Here is a 19,728-nt window from a genome sequence, read left to right on the forward strand (position 1 = left end):
AACCTGGATTAACGATAACTTTCCTAGAAGACACTACCATGGGAAGCTGGGCTGGGGATTGGCCCCTTTCATTGAAGAGTGTTGCAGGGAACCTAGGTTGAGGAAGAGCCCCTTTGACAGAAGAGTGGTTGGAAAGCTGTCTCTGGACATTGTAAATAGGAACGTTTGCCTAGAGCTCTAAGTGTGCTTGTACTATGAGGGTTAGATGCCAGTGGTGGCTACAAAGGTTCTCAGACTAGCTGGTTGTCCCCTCTACCCTCAACAGTACTTACGGCTGCTACTGAAGGACTATGCTTGAGAATCTGTCCTGGGATAGCTGCGTGTGTTTTGGAATCCCCTGCACCCTCACCCTACTACCCACCTGTGTTTAAGTACTGCAATAAATCTTCAAAAAGTCACTCTTAGACTGAGCCTGAGTTTGTCAGTGTGCTCTGCAGCTGGTACCTGGGCTGGCAGAGTCTGGACAGGTAAGGGAGTCCTGGATATTTCCAGCAGTCCCTCTGGGGGGGGGGGAGTAATACATAATTTATAGATATTGTCACATGCTTGCTTCTGCCATCAGCAAATGTAAAACAGAATGTTTTCTTCCAAATAATGCATGCACAAGCAGACCTAATAACATTGTATAGTCTTGGAATTCCCGAGAGTTGGCTAGGCTTACAACGGAGGAACATTTGTGCAAATAGTCTGTGATAAATGTGGTAAATCCGTTAAATTGCAGCAAGGATAGTGACCTCATGCTTCAATACTGCAATCAAACAATACACCTTGGTCACCAACCTTCCCCTGTCCCATTAAATAGCCAGTGAAGGAGCTGGAGTTCACTAATAAAGGCCATGACATGGGTAGACTATGCGCCTTCCAACTTAACCAGGCCTGCTAGGCCAATCTTCCACCATTCCAGCTATACAAAACACACAAACCAAATTTTTGGAGTCAAAATGTCCATAGCAGCCTATTATTAACCAATAAATTATTTAAACATAAATAACATAAAATTCCAAATTATAAACAGAGGAAAAACGTGGTGGTCATTTGAGGGCCATAAACCCAACTTTAGTTTTGCGGAAAACATTCCTTCAACTTAGGCCCCCAGCCGCAACCCACCTGGGACAGGGACAATCCTAGTTATCCACAGCTGCAACACACCGGCTCGGGGATAACCCTACTTATCCAAAGTGACCACCATTTTACCTATTCCGAGTTAACCCCTTGTTAACCGGAATGTACCAAGGTCCCCACACCACTGATGGGTCTCGAATCTGTCTCCTTACAGAATTCTTTCCTCCTCCAAAGACCAACCAACGTGACAATCCAAACCAAAGCACGAAAGTGAGGGAGGGTGGGAAACTTCTTCTTCTTCCAACTTCACCCATTGGACTTCCTGAGGTCAGACACTCCTTTTCCTCCCTGCGACACCCTCCCTAACATCCCCCATCCAATAAGGTAAGCCATAATCCCAAAAACTTCCTACCCTTCTTTTAACCCTCTGTTGTCCCTCTGTCTATTCCCCCTAGTCATGTCGTCCCTGCGCTTATTTATTTATTTTGCTCCGGGTCTACCTTCCTTGTTCTATTTTCCATTCTGTCAGAAAGCTTCCAGTGTTAAATTGAAAGCACAGCAGAGCTTGACTTGCTTATGGTGCTACACTGTCCTCTAACCCTCTTGCTGTGTGGAAAAATGACTGAAGTCTTGTACAGACAGGTTCTCTCTCTAAGCCTGGGTTCACTCTTATGCGGTGCGCAATTTGCACCGCTTTCTGTTTCCGCACCGCATCATAATCGCACCCCGTTCACACGAACCATTGCAGGTGTGTATTTTAAGTTAACGACGAAAAATTATACATAAGTCCAACAAGCAAAAGTTCCAAATTAAAGTCCAGTGTCCCAAAAATTTGTGACAAAAAATTATATGAGCATGCTAGAAAATGTATGAAGTTTGTGTTATATATATTTTTGTCACACAATTTTGGGACACTGGACTTTAATTTGGGACTTTTGCTTGTTGGACTTATATATAATTTTTCACATCTTTTATTACTTTTATTATTTGCGCTGTGTCACCTTATGAGTACATAGGATAACATGCTGGAGAGTTTACTGGCTGTAGAAAAAAACGCCAAAAGCCGAAAACCAAAAACAGCTGCTGTAAAAATGTCCAGTGTGGATGAGGACTTAGTGTGGTGCAGTGCATGTCTGGCTGGGAATATTATGACCATATGGAAACTGCCCAAGGGGTCCGTAGGGGGCCCCATGAGATGCCCCGGTACCTTTTTCATAGGCTTTTTTGAGTTTGGGCAAGGACACAGGGGTCCCATGATCCCCTATTGCCCGGGGCTCCATGAGTTGTCAGTCTATTCTTTCCATATGGAAACTCGGGCACTGCCTGAGGGCCCGGGGTCCGTAGGGGGCCATATGAGATGCCCCGGGACCTTTTTCATAGGCTTTTTTGAGTTTGGGCAAGGACACAGGGGACCCATGATCCCCTATTGCCCGGGAGCTCCATGAGTTGTCAGTCCGCCCCTGATTATGACATTAGGTGAGAGCAGAGCAGAGGGATGACACTGTGCTGCTACTCCTTCACTGCCCAATCACAGGCTGGGGCAGGAAGGTGGGCAAGCTATATTGCTTTACTGCATTAGAGGAAATTCAGGCCTGGTTATGCTGTCTCCTGAACATCTTCCAGCCGCTGCTATACCATCTCCTGAAAATCAATCAAACATAGACTAGTTTTTAGATGGCAGTAAGCTGTCAGGGCAGACGCAGATCAGGATGGGCATCACCCGTGTGTGATGATGCCCAATGGTAGTTCGAAGAGCCAACAGAGGTGGGGCAGTGGCACAGAGTCTGCTGGATTTTTTTAGACTTAGTAAACAGCAGAGGAGAGATATTACTACTTTGTGTACATTATTTACACATATTAGAGCAGCTGTATGTGTTTTTCTTATGACCTGTTGAGGGAATTGTTTTTTAGCCTTTTTTATCTTTAGCTTGTGAATTTTGGATGGGAGATGCACCTTAGATATATTAGAAAGATGAATTGTCGCTAAGTAGCTGCATAGCTTAGCATGTTGTGTTCTGTGAATCAGTGGAGCAGATCTCCTCTTCCCCACCTTCCTCTAATCAGTCAAATAGACAAAAATAACAAGATACAGAGTTTAGACTCCGAGGGTACCAGAATCCAGATCTACCATTTTCAGTCCAGACTACAGAACATGGAGGTCAAAGCCCCACACGTATCATGCTATGCTGTGGCCCCTTTGTTCCTGATGGTCCTCTCAGGTAAGTTCTTAAAGTAGTTATGAGCAATTTACTAGGCAGAGGGGGCTTCCGTTGTGGCCCCTGCCACCCCCAAAGGGCCACACATATTATTTAGTATATGCATGTGCTGCAGAGGTTTGCCAGAGACTGATTATACACTGCAGGAGACTGTCAGAGACTGGAGACATGGTACATGAGACTTCTAGAGATCACTGAAATTTCGGCTGGCTGTTGGGGCAAGCAGGTCACACAATAGGTGCCAAAGGGCCACATGTGGCTCTTGGGCCACAAATTGGGCACTGGGGGCTTAAAGGGTTTTATTTTGTAAAATGATAGTAGTGGGCTAGTGGCTGACTCTTTATAAAACTTGGAAAAGGATCTATTCTTTCCACACTCTGATGTAAGGGGGGCTCTAATGGGGAATCTGATGTAAGGGGGACTTTGAAGGGGACTTTGATGTAAGGGGGCTCCAATGGGGATTCTGATGTAAGGGGGCTCCAATGGAGACTCTGATGCAGGAGGATGTTTGATGGGGACTCTGATGAAAGGGGACTCTGATGTAAGGGGGACTTTGAAGGGGACTTTGATGTAAGGGGGCTCCAATGGGGATTCTGATGTAAGGGGGCTCCAATGGAGACTCTGATGCAGGAGGATGTTTGATGGGGACTCTGATGAAAGGGGACTCTAATGAGGACTCTGATGTAAGGGGGACTCTAATGGGGAAATTGATGTAAGGAGTCTTTAATGAGGACTCTGATGTAAGAGGGACTTTGGGGACTCTGATGTAAGTGGGGCTCTAATGGGAGCTTTGATGGGTACTCTGATGTAAGCAGGGCTCTAATGGGAGCTCTAATGTAAGGAGGACTTTGATGGGGACTTTGATGTAAGGGGCTCTAATAGAGACTCTAATGTGGCAGAGACTTTGTGGGGACTCTGATAAAAGGGGGGGGGCTCTAATGTAGGAGGGGCTTTGATGGGGAATTTGATGAAAGGGGGCTCTGATATAAAGGAGCTCCAATGGGGACTCTGATGTAAGGGGGGGCTCTAATGGTAGACATTGATGTAAGGGAGCTTTAATGGGAACTCTGATGAAAGGAGGACTTTGTTGTGGACTCTGATGTAAGGGGGCTCACACTGAATATGACTTTGAAATTTCAGGTGTGACTTGTAAGACATCTCTGCGACTTCATGCATAGATGTCTATGCAAGTCGCACCAGAAATCGCCAAAAGTAGTGCAGGAACTAACAAAGTTGGAGTCGCACCGATTAGAACGGCTCCATTGCCGATCATTAGGTGTGACTTGTGAATAAGGGCTTACTGTAAAACCTGCCATTTGGCAGTTTTGACCGTTTTGGTTCAGATTTATTAAGTAGTGTTTTTCAACCAGGATACCACCTAGGATTTGATCCAAGGGGACGTGTGCAAAATATCTCCCCAACTCCTGGTCCTATTGTGACAGCAAGAGCATGACTGGACTTCTTGGTAAAGAGCTTCTCTGTAAAGTGGACTATGGAGCTTGTGACTCTGGTGGACTCTCTATGGCAGGGGTCTCTGAACTATGGCCCATGGACCAAATCTGGTCCACTGCAAGATTTTATCTGGCCCTCTGACATAAGATGGGATTCTAATGGGGTCTCTTATACAAGGGGGACTCTAATGCAAAGTGGACTTTGATGGGGACTCTGATGTATTGGGGCTATAATGGAGACTCTGATGTAAGGGGGCTTTGGCACAGACTCTGATGTATGAGGGGACTCTGATGTGGGGGGAGGTTCTAATGGGGACTCTTATGAAAGGGGGACTTTTGTACAAACTCTGATGAAAGAGGGGACTCCGATGTAAGGGGAGGCTTTAATGGGGATTCTGATGCAACGGGACTCTAATAGGTTCTCTGATGTAAGGGGCAGGGGCGGACTGACAACTCATGGGGCCCCCAGGCAATAGGGGATCATGGGGCCCCTGTGTCCTTGCCCACACTCAAACAAACCTATGAAAAAGGTACCAGGTGCATCTCATGGGGCCCCCTACTGACCCTGGGCCCTCGGGCAGTGCCCGAGTTTCCATATGGAAAGAATAGACTGACAACTCATGGAGCCCCCGGGCAATAGGGGATCATGGGGCCCCTGTGTCCTTGCCCAAACTCAAAAAAGCCTATGAAAAAGTTTCCAAATGGTCAGTCCGCCCCTGGTAAGGGGCACTCTCATGTAAGGGGGGGCTTTGATGGGGACTCTGATATAAGGGGGTTCTAATAGTGATGAACGGAGGGCTTTGATGTAGACTATGATGTAAGGGGGCTTTATAAAGGACTCTGATGTAAAGGTGATTTTAATGGGGACTCCGATGTAAGGGGGGCTTTGATAAGGACTGTGATATAAGGGGGACTTGGATGGGGACTCTGATGTAAAGGGGACTCTAATGGGGATTCTGATGGGCTCAATATCATTTTGAATTTGCTTGCTTTGTTTTACTGAGGTCTTTTTTTTCTGTTTAAAATCATACTATATACAAAAAAAACTATAAAAAGATTTATTCTTTCATTTAAATTTGATTAATTTATATTTTTTGACCCTCAAATATTTGTAAAGTACAAGAGGTGGCCCACGTACTGAAATGTGGAGACCCCTACTCTATGGGAATGTGGACCTTGGAGATCTCCCCACCAAGATCACTCTCCCCCACTTTATAGTAACTTAAAAAAAAAAAAAAAGGTTGTGACTGGAGTTCCTCCTTATCTTCAGTGTCTCTGATGGGTGGAGTATCACAGAAAGAGGAACAGGAAGCACCTGGGAATAAAGTACATCTTTCTCTACATCCCAAGAGACAATGGGTGGTGCAAAGTACAATCAAATGACTTCAAAGATGATTGAGATTTTCCAGTCTACTAAACTGGTTGCTAAAAACAAAAATATATTTTATGGTGTCACTATCACGGGAATTTTTTTACATACCATTGCTCTACTGTGCACATCATTGATTATTATTATTATAAAAGGTATTTATAAAACACTAACATACTGTACATACAATACTGTAGTTAGGCATAGAAGGTGCAGTTATTGTTTTATTCCTGCTTTAACCATACAGTGAATATACATCCTTTAAGCCCAACTCCAGGCTCCCTACCCCCTTTCTTGGCTGGGTGGACCTCACTGATGCAGAGTGCTGACAAAGTGCCATTCTCTGCACCTATGCACTAGAAATGAGAGGGTGCTCTGGTGACAGTTCCTCAGGGGTTGGGTCTATATCAGGGGTATTGAATTAAAATTCACCGAGGTCCGGGCAGTAAAGAGGTCCGAATCTCATGTAGGCACCTGCGGTGTATTTTCGTGTGCGCCAAACCATGTGTTGCTACGGTGCGATTTTGAAAAAAAAAAGGGTCGGGCACTTCTTCGTGTTTCTCGCAGGTAGTGCAGCACATTAAAATGAATGGGTTAACCTACCCACGATGTGTGCGCCAAATGCACATGTGCAGATCTGAGCCTTACATCAGTGTCCTCAATCCCCACTGCTCATCACAGTTCCCTCCTCATTCACAGCAAGATCCCCTCTTGATGAGTGTCCTCAGCTCCCCCTTTACATCACCCCCCCTCCACCCCTTTCACAGTAGTGTTCTCACACCTCCTGGACATCATCCCCCCCCCCCAACATTACTCTCCCCTTCACTGCAGAGTTCTCTTCCACTTTTTATATCATCTCCCCACATTACTGTCCTCAGCCCCCTCATTACTGTCCTCAGCCCCTCCCCCCCACGTTACTGTCCTCAGCCCCCTCATTCCTGTCCTCAGCCCCCTCATTACCATCCTCAGCCTCCTCATTCCTGTCCTCAGCCCCTCCCCCCACGTTACTGTCCTCAGCTCCCTCATTACTGTCCTCAGCCTCCCCATGTTACTGTCCTCAGCCCCCCCTCCACATGTCCTCAGCCCCGACATTACCATCCTCAACCTCCCCATGTTACTGTCCTCAGCCTCTCCCCCCCCACATTACTGTTTTCAGTCCCCCCACGCTACACATTCCTTAGCCCCCCACATTACCGTCCTCAGAACCCCCCCCGCACACACTCATTAATGTCCTCAGCCTCCACACACCACATATCTTAGCACCCCCCTCCACATGTCCTCATCCCTCACATTATTGTTCACAGCCCCCCCCCCACATTATACCTCTCAGCCCCCCACACTACTGTCCTCAGTCCCCCCACATTACTGTTCTCAGACCCCCCCCCCACTAAATGTCCTCAGCTCCCCATCAACATTACTGTTCTACGTCCCCCCACATTCGGTCCTCAGCCCCCCACATTAAGTGCTCAGCCCCCCACATTAAGTCCTTGGCTCCTTTTCAGATCAGCCCCCCTTAACACTAATGTCCTTATCCCCTTTAACTCCACCCCCCCTTACACAGACAGTGATTGACAGACAGTGATTGATTGCTAGGACTGCCATTCATCTTAGCAACCAATCACCTGCTTGTTAACCTCGGGCAGCTCCCACCCTCCATCCATAACTGTCCTGCCTCCCGCTGTCAGCTCTGTGAGGATGACCGCGGGATGACTGGGGGAAGAAAAGGCTCCAAAATGTCAGGACCGCATGGGTCTGGATGGGACAGTAACTCGGTCCACATCCAGACCCCGGTCCACCATTTAGTGATGCCTGGTCTATATTATCCCGCATTCACAGTCCTTAGTCTTCATTCAATCCGGAAGACTGAGGATATCTTGTGGGCAAGATGAGATACTGCAGGGGACAGCTCCAGAATAAAAGTAGCTTCGCAGCTCGAGGCCATTGAGAGGCTGTTTTACTGCTCCTCGACTGACCACATAAAAATGAACACACAGCCAGAGGAGGCCATTCACATGCCGTATTCACAGCAAATTTAACGCTTGTTGAGTTGACAGGCAGCATCTACTGTCAAACTCACCCATTCAATTCAATGGGGAAAGAGCTTGGCTCATGGCTGTTCAAAAAAAAAGGAAAAAAAAAAGCAGCCATTCAGGAGAAGGCAAGATCACCTCCTGAATGCCTGGAAGGTGCTGCTTAGCCATCCTTTGAAAAGTGATCCACTGCGGAACTGTTATTGAATATGGCTGCAGTGCGTACCTAACCTAGCAATAAGCTGAATGCGTTTTTGCACATGCGTATTTGATGCGTTTTGCATTTGTTTTTTCAACTTGTTGCTGGGCAGAATAAAATGCAAAACACATCAAAAACGCATGAAAAATGCATCAAAAATGCAGTTCAGCATCTTCAATGAAGTCTACAGAACCAAAAATGCAACGTTTTGCGTTTAACTGCCTCCCGCCCACCATATAAGGAAATGATGGGTGCAAGGCGATTCTCCCATTTTGGGAGGACGTCAGATGACATCCTCACACTCTAACCCAGTGGTTCTCAACCTTTCTAATGCCGCGACCCCTTAAAACAGTTCCTCATGTTGTGGTGACCCCCAACCATAAAATTATTTTCGTTGCTACTTCATAACTGTAATTTTGCAGTGGGAGGACTAGTGCCACATCATTGGTGTCAGTGGAAGGAGTAGTGCCCCATCACTGATGTCAGTGGGATGAATAGTGCCCCATCGTTGGTGTCAGTGGGAGGAATAGTGCCCCATCGTTGGTGTCAGTGGGAGGAATAGTGCCCCATCGTTGGTGTCAGTGGGAGGAATAGTGCCCCATCGTTGGTGTCAGTGGGGGGAATAGTGCCCCATCGTTGATGTCAGTGGGGGGAATAGTGCCCCATCGTTGGTGTCAGTGGGGGGAATAGTGCCCCATCGTTGGCGACAGTGGGGGGAATAGTGCCCCATCGTTGGCGTCAGTGGGGGGAATAGTGCCCCATCGTTGGTGTCAGTGGGGGGAATAGTGCCCCATCGTTGGTGTCAGTGGGAGGAATAGTGCCCCATCGTTGGTGTCAGTGGGGGGAATAGTGCCCCATCGTTGGTGTCAGTGGGGGGAATAGTGCCCCATCGTTGGTGTCAGTGGGGGGAATAGTGCCACATCGTTGGTGTCAGTGGGGGGAATAGTGCCCCATCGTTGGTGTCAGTGGGGGGAATAGTGCCCCAACGTTGGTGTCAGTGGGGGGAATAGTGCCCCAACATTGGTGTCAGTGGGGGGAATAGTGCCCCAACATTGGTGTCAGTGGGGGGAATAGTGCCCCATCATTGGTGTCAGTGGGGGAATAGTGCCCCATCATTGGTGTCAGTAGGGGGAATAGTGCCCCATCATTGGTGTCAGTGGGAGGAATAGTGCCCCATCATTGGTGTCAGTGGGAGGAATAGTGCCCCATCATTGGTGTCAGTGGGAGGAATAGTGCCCCATCATTGGTGTCAGTGGGAGGAATAGTGCCCCATCATTGGTGTCAGTGGGAGGAATAGTGCCCCATCATTGGTGTCAGTGGGAGGAATAGTGCCCCATCATTGGTGTCAGTGGGAGGAATAGTGCCCCATCATTGGTGTCAGTGGGAGGAATAGTGCCCCATCATTGGTGTCAGTGGGAGGAATAGTGCCCCATCATTGGTGTCAGTGGGAGGAATAGTGCCCCATCATTGGTGTCAGTGGGAGGAATAGTGCCCCATCATTGGTGTCAGTGGGAGGAATAGTGCCCCATCATTGGTGTCAGTGGGGGGAATAGTGCCCCATCATTGGTGTCAGTGGGGGGAATAGTGCCCCATCATTGGTGTCAGTGGAGGGAATAGTGCCCCATCATTGGTGTCAGTGGGAGGAATAGTGCCCCATCATTGGTGTCAGTGGGGGGAATAGTGCCCCATCATTGGTGTCAGTGGGGGGAATAGTGCCCCATCATTGGTTTCAGTGGGAGGAATAGTGCCCCATCATTGGTGTCAGTGGGAGGAATAGTGCCCCATCATTGGTGTCAGTGGGAGGAATAGTGCCCCATCATTGATTTCAGTGTGGTGGAGGGGGAAATAGTGCCCCATCTTTGGGGTCAGGGGGGGGAATAGTGCCCCATTCTTGGTGTCAGTGGGGGGAATAGTGCCCCATCATTGGTGTCAGTGGGGGGAATAGTGCCCCATCATTGGTGTCAGTGGGGGGAATAGTGCCCCATCATTGGTGTCAGTGGGAGGAATAGTGCCCCATCATTGATTTCAGTGTGGTGGAGGGGGAAATAGTGCCCCATCTTTGGGGTCAGGGGGGGGAATAGTGCCCCATCATTGGTGTCAGTGGGGGGAATAGTGCCCCATCATTGGTGTCAGTGGGGGGAATAGTGCCCCATCATTGGTGTCAGTGGGGGGAATAGTGCCCCATCATTGGTGTCAGTGGGAGGAATAGTGCCCCATCATTGGTGTCAGTGGGAGGAATAGTGCCCCATCATTGGTGTCAGTGGGAGGAATAGTGCCCCATCATTGATTTCAGTGTGGTGGAGGGGGAAATAGTGCCCCATCTTTGGGGTCAGGGGGGGGAATAGTGCCCCATTCTTGGTGTCAGTGGGGGGAATAGTGCCCCATCATTGGTGTCAGTGGGGGGAATAGTGCCCCATCATTGGTGTCAGTGGGGGGAATAGTGCCCCATCATTGGTGTCAGTGGGAGGAATAGTGCCCCATCATTGATTTCAGTGTGGTGGAGGGGGAAATAGTGCCCCATCTTTGGGGTCAGGGGGGGGAATAGTGCCCCATCATTGGTGTCAGTGGGGGGAATAGTGCCCCATCATTGGTGTCAGTGGGGGGAATAGTGCCCCATCATTGGTGTCAGTGGGGGGAATAGTGCCCCATCATTGGTGTCAGTGGGAGGAATAGTGCCCCATCATTGGTGTCAGTGGGAGGAATAGTGCCCCATCATTGGTGTCAGTGGGAGGAATAGTGCCCCATCATTGATTTCAGTGTGGTGGAGGGGGAAATAGTGCCCCATCTTTGGGGTCAGGGGGGGGAATAGGGCCCCATCGTTGGTGTCGGTGGGGGGAGGAATAGTGCCCCATTCTTGGTGTCAGTGGGGGGAGGAATAGTGCCCCATCGTTGGTGTCTGTGGGGGGGAGGAATAGTGCCCCATCGTTGGTGTCAGTGGGGGGGAGGAATAGTGCCCCATCGTTGGTGTCAGTGGGAGGGAGGAATAGTGCCCCATCATTGGTGTCAGTGCGGGGGGGGGAGGAAATAGTGCCCCATCATTGGTGTCAGTGGGAGAAATGGTGCCCCATTGTTGGTATTAGTCACACAAATGATGGGGCACTATTCCTCACACTGACACCAATGATACTTACCTTGCTGACCCCTGCTCCAGCCTGGGCTCGCTCTCTCACTTACCTGTCAGCTGTCTTCCTTCTCTGGCCGCTCTCCTCTTCACTTACTCCGGCAGTTCCCTCGATCTTCTTAGATCTACGCGCGCTGCCGCTCGGCTCCTCCTCTCCAAGCTCCACCTCCTCGCCGGTGATTGGCCGCCTGTGTGCCTCTCCTGAGCTACAGTTCCGGTGGCCAATCAGCGGCGAGGAGGCGGAGTTGTTGAGGGATCCCGGAGGTGTGGCCAGGTGACAGGGCAGCGTGTCATCCCGCCCACACATCGACTGAGTCAGAGGAGCGGTGTCTCGGTTCCTAAGACCATCGGAAATATGTGTTTTCCGATGGTCTTAGGCGACCCCTGGGAAATGGTCGTTCGACCCCCAAAGGGGTCCCGACCCCCAGGTTGAGAACCGCTGCTCTAACCGCACATGGCCATCGGTGGTGCCCTATCTCCCTGGGACACAGCGGATCACCGATCAACGGAAAGAGCCAATGATGTCAGCTCTGTCATGTGATCAGCTGTGTCCAATCCCAGCTGACTGCATGTAAATAAGGAAATGCCGGTTATCGGCATTTCTCTCCTCTCGAGCTGTCACGCTGACAACTCGAGAGGAGAGACGGTAATTGGCATTCCTCAGAGGGGACATGTACACTGATCATCAGGGCACTGATAATCTGTGTAGCCCCAGCAGTGACACCTGTCAGTGTCCATAAATGCCAGCTGTCAGTGCTCATCAGTGCCACATCAATGCTACATATCAGTGCCTACCAGTGCCCATCAATGCCACATATCAGTGCACATCAATGCCACATATCAGTGCTGCCATCAGTGGCAGCTATCAGTGCCCGTCAGTGCCGCCTAGCAGTGCCAGTCAGTGATGCCTATCAGTGCCAGTCAGTGATGCCTATCAGTGCCATCTATCAGTGCTTTATATGAGTGCTGCCTTTCAGTGCCCATCAGTGATGCCTGTCAATGCCCATCAGTGCCACCTACCAGTGCCTCCTCATCAGTGCAGCCTATCAGTACCCATCACTGCAGCCTCATTAGCACACATCAGTGAAGGAGAAAAATCACTTATTTACAAAACTCTATAACAGAAACTAAGAAAAAACTTTTTTTTTAATTTTCTGTTGTTTTTGGTTGTTTAGCAAAAAATAAAAACCCCAGAGGTCATTAAATACCACCAAAAGAAAGTTCTATCTGTCTCAAAAAAATTATAAAAATTGCATGACCGCGCAATCGTCATTCAAAGTGCGACAGCTGAGATTTAATGTTTCAATGCACAATATCTATGTGCGTTTGGTGAGTGCGCATTTTATAAATTGATGCACGGAGTCACATCACAAGGATTATCACTACAAAATGTTATGATGTATTTTACTTCATATTCATGAGGAATTTTACATGCTGGAGTACTGACTTTATCAGCAATCTGAAGACCACAAAGGAGTGAGATGTCCACGTGTGGCCACATTTGACCTGCCTGTTTTAAAAATTCTCTGATGCTGACCTTTGGCTGTTTTTCTTTCCCAGTCATTCCATCTCATGGTCTGAACATGCTGTGGGTACCAACCTCCATCACTGTCAATCCAGGTGAACATACAGAGATTCCATGTAACTATGTGAGCAGTCCTGAAGAGAAGGTGGTGATCACCTGGTTCCTGTACCAGAATGTAGTAAGCAAACCAGGAAATGACACATCCAGAAGATGGCACTATCCAGAAGAACATATCTTAGAAGACCAAGGGAAGTATCTACAGATTAAAAATGTACAGCCGAGTCAGAGAGGCTTATATTTGTGCCAGGTGACTGTAAATAATACAAGATATTATTCCTGTGGGACCTACCTGAGAGTGAAAGGTAAGTCCAAAACAAGACACATAAGGACTGGTGCTAAGTGAGTTAACTTTGACTTGTCGTAAACTTCTCTGTCTTTAAAGATGAACTCCATGCAAACAGCTAAATAGACAGATGAAATACTTATGTGGGAGCTGTTTTATGTGTATTAATGTCCATCCTGTCTTGAGATCCACACAGCTCTGCCACACAACACATCCCTTTCTGCTGCAGTTCAGTAACACTATCATGTACCTGGAAGAAGAGCCTGATATGATGAGGAAGGCTTCTATAAGGGTCCTTTCACACAGAGCAGACCCGTTTAGCGGATCCGATTGTTCAGTGGGGGATCTTTGCGTTGATCCCCGCTGAGCAACCAGATGTCAGCTCTGTATCCGTTCTGCTGCTGCAGAGCAGACACAGAGCTGCTTGCTCTCCTCAATGGGCGGTTGGATGAAAATGGACCAACTGTCCATTTTCATCTGATCTGATCCGACGGATGGAAGGGAATTGGATCCCCATCCGTCCCTTTTTGGCGGATTGAATCAGATGTCGGCGGGTATAAACGGACATGCTGCTCCATAGAGGAGAATGGAGGTTCCAATCGGGTCCGCCTGAAAAGTGGGCAGGCGGACCCGATTGGAACATCCGTGTGAAAGAGCCCTTACACTTCTGACTCAGGACCCCTGATAGTGTGAACAGAATGTGCCGGAGTACAGAATGGCACAAGTGCCTGTAGGTCTTGATAGCTGCACTGCACGTGTCCACGCCAGGCAGGGGTAGTCATCGGTGGTCTTCAGTGAAGCAGGCAGGTAGGATGGCAGCTGGTGAGCAGCATGAGGGTAGGGCGGATGAGTGGTCATCACGTCCTCCATGTCTCCTAATTAAATCCTAGGGCGGCAAATCTGGGTCACAGGAGAAGCCTGCCCCAGTTCTGGGCTACACTAGGCACCTGAGACAAGATCACTCTCCTACACATAGGGTACCTGTACTCTGTGCCGTTTTGCCCTGGGACAAGGCTGAGTTTGCTATCAGGGAATACTTGACCTTAAAGTAGGCCTCTACTCTTAGAGATGAATATACACTGTGTACACTTGCACCATAACTGTTTTGCAGGTCCCCATGTAAATGTACATCTTCTCACTGTAGCTTGCAATTTGGTGGGCTGTGCAGGACACTGACCACAACCACCTGTCCAGCGTTTCCCACTACCAGTCCCAGTAGCAGCATGGAACCCCACTGTGCACATAACACAGGCTCCAACAATCACTTGACTTTAACTCTTGAACTTCCACACCTCTGTACAGGTTGGGGACCTCTGCAGTGCGGGTCCGCTCCAGTTACTACCGGAGACGGAATGCAGCATGAGGGAGTACCAACAACTTCTCCCTCATGGCTAGAGGTTATTCCACACATAGCAGACACGTTTCCGACAGGCTGCTTGCTGACTGTACCTTCTATTGCTTGTGGCAACCACATGTGTAACTCTTAACATGTTAACTCTTCATGCCCCATGTGAAAGTGACCCAAGCTGTAGACGTGATAGTGCCGGTTACTTGCAGTGCACCCCTATAAAGGACTTCAGACCGGACAGAAGGCAAAGTATAATCATTCACAACACTGCCCCTAACTACCTCACCAACCTGATTCCCAGGTATCACCCTACCCGTACCCTTCGCTCTTCACAGGACCTCCTTCTATCTTGCCCCCTGGTCTCCTCCTCCCACGCACGTCTGCAAGACTTCTCCAGGTCCTCCCCCATCCTCTGGAACTCACTACCCCAATCCATCAGACTGTCACCTTCCCTCCTCACCTTCAGGCGCTCCCTGAAAACCCACCTCTTCAGGGAAGCCTACCCCAGCCTCACCTAACTGCCGTTCTCCTTCCTACCACTCCATCCCTCACAGCCACTTCCTCCCGTACCACTACCCCCTCCCTCCTAGATTGTAAGCTCGAAAGAGTAGGGCCCTCTAACCCTCATGTGCTGTTTGTAGTTGCTGTACTGTTTCATGTATTGTCCCCCCCTCTATTGTACAGCGCTGAGCAAACCCTTTGGCGCTATATAAACTGTATGTAATGCAATGTATAACGCTTTACTGAATAAAGTGGAACAGTACAAAGTCCAAAAACAGTTTAACAAAAACTCAAATGAAACAGTCATTATCCTTATGTCCCTAGTCCCTACTCCTAACCAAGTTATGTGCTGCACTGGTGGGTGGCACTGGTGGATGGGCACAGGTGGGTGGCACTGGTGGGCACAGGTGGGTGGGCACAGGTGGGTGGCACTGCTGGGCACAGGTAGGTGGCACTTCTGGGCACAGGTGTGTGACACTGCAGAGTGGCACAGGTGGGTGCACTGCTGGGCACAGGTGGGTGCACTGCTGGGCACAGGTGGGCGGAGCTAGTGGGCGCACTGCTGGGCAAAGGTGGGCGGAACTTGCAGGTGGCACTGCTGGGCACCGATCATCAGGGCACTGATCATCAGTGCCCTGATGATCGGTGCCGATCCCCGCTCTGACAACTGCCGGTTCTCGGCAGTACTTTCCTCACGATCTGACAGCGTGAGGAAAGTGCAGCCGAGAACCGACACTTGCATTTCCCTCTGATCAGCGTGTCATTGGACACCGCTGATCACGTGGTAAAAGGCCGCTGTGATTGGCCTTTTACCACATCACGTGATCAGCTGTGTCCGTAGGACACAGCGATCACGGAGATCGCCCGGTGCGCGCCCCCTGGGGCGCGCAGGAGAGCGCGTTCTGGGAGGACGTCATATGACGTCCACTCAGAACTGGCCGGCAGCAGTGAAGCCGTCATTCGGCTATCTGCGGTCGGCAGGTAGTTAAATAGTCCATTTGGTGCTATCATCTATCACATCATCTGCGGTTCCTCCAGAGGTTGCTAAGGGTTCCATGAACTGTGGCTGATTGACCTCCCATTTGATGGTGCCAGCAGAGTTCTGGGATCAATACCATTTGGCAGAGCCAGCTGCATGACATCAATGATCTGTTTATAGCTGGCTATAAGGGGGCATTCTGTTCACCACTGTAAAGGGTGGAATTCTATCCACAAATATTCACAAATCCTAGGGTCATTTTTCCCCTTGACCTCTAGTGAATTTTAGCAGGGGTTCCCTAAGCCCTGAAATTATTTCAAGGGTTTTTTAGGATAAAAAGGTTGAGAAAGGCTGATTTAGACCCTTGCCAACCCACATGTGAAAACATGGCATTAATGTACACAGAAAGAGAAACACATAATACGAGAGTAATTAAAATATAGATTACTTTACATCCTGACTACCAATGAAGCCTAGGCACGTGTAACATCAGGTGCCTTTGCAAGAGTTATGATACGGGGGATGTTGTTGAGATCTTTGGAAATCTGAAGATTCCAAATCTCATGAGAAGATGCTCCAACACATAGCAGTCACAATGGGTAGAAACTAGGGTGCAAGGCAGGGATCATAAGAATAAACTGATGTTGCATTTTGATGCAAATTCCCCTTTTAATATTATACATTATCTTTTTGATCCAATAGGTGGAGCTTTAAGCTTCTTTTCACATGTTTATCTCTATCTATTTGTCCCATTATTGACAAAAACCTATTTCTGTTGTTGTTGCTGCAGTCCAAACTACTGGTTGGGCATTGAAATGCAACGATGCTCATCCAATGTATTGTCTTAGTTGGGTTTGCTATTGGTAAATTGACTACACTTCTGATGCTCCTCACGTATTTTGCTATTGTAAATGGTCATTGTTTGTCTCAACAGGCCTGAGGTCAACCGCATGGTATCTCCAATAATGTCCTTTGCTAGATGTTTCATCCTTGGAAAGACACCAACAGAGAGTGCTGCATATCTAAAGAGATAGCAGAGAGAGAAATGGGGGTGCAGTGTTTCAACTTTATCATATAGATCATGGGTATTGAATTAAAATTCACCAAGGTCCAGGCAGTAAAATTGTCATGCATCAGAGGTCTGAATTTCATGTAGGCACCTGCGGTGTATTTTCGTGTGCACCAAACCATGTGTTGCTACGGTGTGATTTTGAAAAAAAAAAGGGTCGGGGACTTCTTCGTGTTTCTCACAGGTAGTGCAGCATATTAAAATGAATGGGCTAACCTACCCAAGATGTGTGCGCCAAATGCACATGTGCAGATCTGAGCCTGTTCTTACATCAGTGTCCTCAATCCCCACTGCTCATCACAGTCCCCTCTTTGTTCACAGCAAGATCCCCTCTTGATGGGTGTCCTCAAGTCTCCCTTTACATCACCCCCCCCCTCCACCCCTTTCACAGTAGTGTTCTCACACTTCCTTGACATCACCCCCCACCAACAGCATTCTCACCTTCACTGCAGAGTACTCTTCCACTTTTTACATCATCTACCCACATTGCTGTCCTCAGCCCCCCCACATTACTGTCCTCAGCTCCCACGTTACTGTCCTCAGCCTTCCCACATTACCTTCCTCAGCCTCCCCATGTTACTGTCCTCAGCCCCCCCCCCCCTCCACATGTCCTCAGCCCTCACATTATTGTCCACAGCCCCCCCCCCACATTACTGACCTCAGCCACCCCGCATTACAGTTCTCAGCCCCCCACTTTAATTTCCTCAGCCTCCACACACCACATTCCTGAGCCCCCCACATTACTGTCCTCAGCACCCCCCCCCCCCCACACACACACACACTTTGATGCTCTCAGCCCTCCACATCACTGCCTCTAGCCCCTCATATTTCAGGCCTCAGCTCCTCCACTTTAAGTTTAATGTCCTCAAACCCCCCCACACTACTGTCCTCATTCCCTCCATAATAGTGTTCTCAGACACCCCCCCCCCCCACTAAATGTCCTCAGCTGCCCACCAACATTACTGTCCTAAGCCCCCCACATTCAGTCCTCAGACCCCCACATTCAGTCCCCGGCTCCTTTTCACATCAGCCTCTTCACACTAATGTCCTTAGCCCCTTTAACTTTGCACCCCCCCCTTTCCAACTGTCCTACTTTACACAGACAGTGATTGACAGACAGTGATTGCTTGCTAGGACTGCCCTTCTTCCTAGAAACCAATGAGCTGCTTGTTAACCTCAGGCAGCTCCCACCCTCCATCCAGAACTGTCCTGCCTCCCGCTGTCAGCTCTGTGAGGATGACCGTGAGATGACTGGGGGAAGAAAAGGATACAAAAGGTTGGGACCGCATGGGTCCGCATGGAACAGTGACTCAATCTGCATCCGGACCCCGGTCCACCATTTAGAGATGCCTGACATAGGTAATGGTTATTTGACAATCCCATTTACCTCTCACAGCAGTATGCTCGAATGGCCCATTTTGTGTTTCTCAAAACTTTCCTCAATTCCTACTAAGGGCCATGACTAATTTTTTCAGCTTTTCCTGGATATATGCCAATAAAACATGTATGTAATAAAACAAGAGTTTAGCTTATGAATTTTAAAGCAAAAAAATTGGGAATTGATTTTTCTGCACAGTTACATTGGTCAATTCAATTGATTTTTTTGGACATTTGAGCACTGTGGAGTAATTCATACCTGGCCAATCCCAAGGAAGCTGGAAATCACTGTAATAGACACCGCTACTACAGTGATTGCCACTAGCCTCAGGGTCACTTGCTTGCAAAGCAGTATTCAGAACAGCACTTTGCATTTTCTCAATGAATGCAAAGTGTTCTCTGACTGAAAAAGGCAGAGAGGTGGGGTGGTGATGTTGTGATTTGCACCTTGTCTAGTGAGAAAATGCTTTAAACACATTAGGGGAGATGCAAGGTGTTCTCTGAATGGCGCCCATGCCAAGTGAGTGGCCTCCAATCACCGCTTAGCACGGGATCCAGAAACTAGCAGTGATCACTTCACAGTATTAGTGATATAAACCGCACTGCCAAACAATGTGAATCAAGGTTACTAAACAGTTTGCAGATGAACGGGTGCTGGTGCCAATAATATATATATATATATATATTAATATTTAGCTTTTAAATGGTGGTGTATTGCATTGGTAGAAATCACATCCTACTACATATGAATGGTCAAGTTGGTGATGAGACACACAGTGGGTCCGACCAAAAAAGCACATTGAGTCCTATCTAGTCATAGAAGGTCCATCTAGTGTGGTCAGTGCAAATCCATATGGGGCCACCTGGAGCACATGGAAATGGTCACCTGTTTATCTGTTACTAATGGCACTAGTACCTGTTCACCTATCTTTTGGTTTTTAGGCAACTATTATTTGAATGGGACTTACAACTAATGTCTAATGTGTCAGTATTTTCTGGTGTTTTTTGGAAACATGATCTATATACATATTTATAGGGTGCACAAATGTGGAAGTTAGACACATTTTGAATACTGCAGTAGCCATAATCACATTCATTTGTGTTCCTTTATTTTTTGGTTTTGTCTGTGGCACTGAGT

General features: G+C 48.3%; 1 protein-coding gene across 1 annotated transcript in view; it reads left to right on the plus strand.

Annotated features, from left to right (window-relative positions):
* The first annotated feature begins 3,168 nt into the window (after positions 1 to 3,168).
* The window catches only part of CD79A (CD79a molecule), a 30,739-nt gene continuing 14,179 nt past the window's right edge, over positions 3,169 to 19,728 (plus strand). The window contains exons 1-2 of the mRNA XM_089688860.1: positions 3,169 to 3,281; positions 13,009 to 13,335. Coding sequence (XP_089544986.1) covers positions 3,215 to 3,281; positions 13,009 to 13,335 — 394 coding nt within the window. The 5' untranslated portion in view covers positions 3,169 to 3,214. The remainder of the gene's footprint in view (positions 3,282 to 13,008; positions 13,336 to 19,728) is intronic.

The sequence above is a fragment of the Staurois parvus genome, unplaced genomic scaffold (genome assembly GCF_062004578.1).
Source record: "Staurois parvus isolate SC_StPar_1 unplaced genomic scaffold, SC_StPar_1.0 ptg000457l, whole genome shotgun sequence".
Taxonomy (NCBI): Eukaryota; Metazoa; Chordata; class Amphibia; order Anura; family Ranidae; genus Staurois; species Staurois parvus.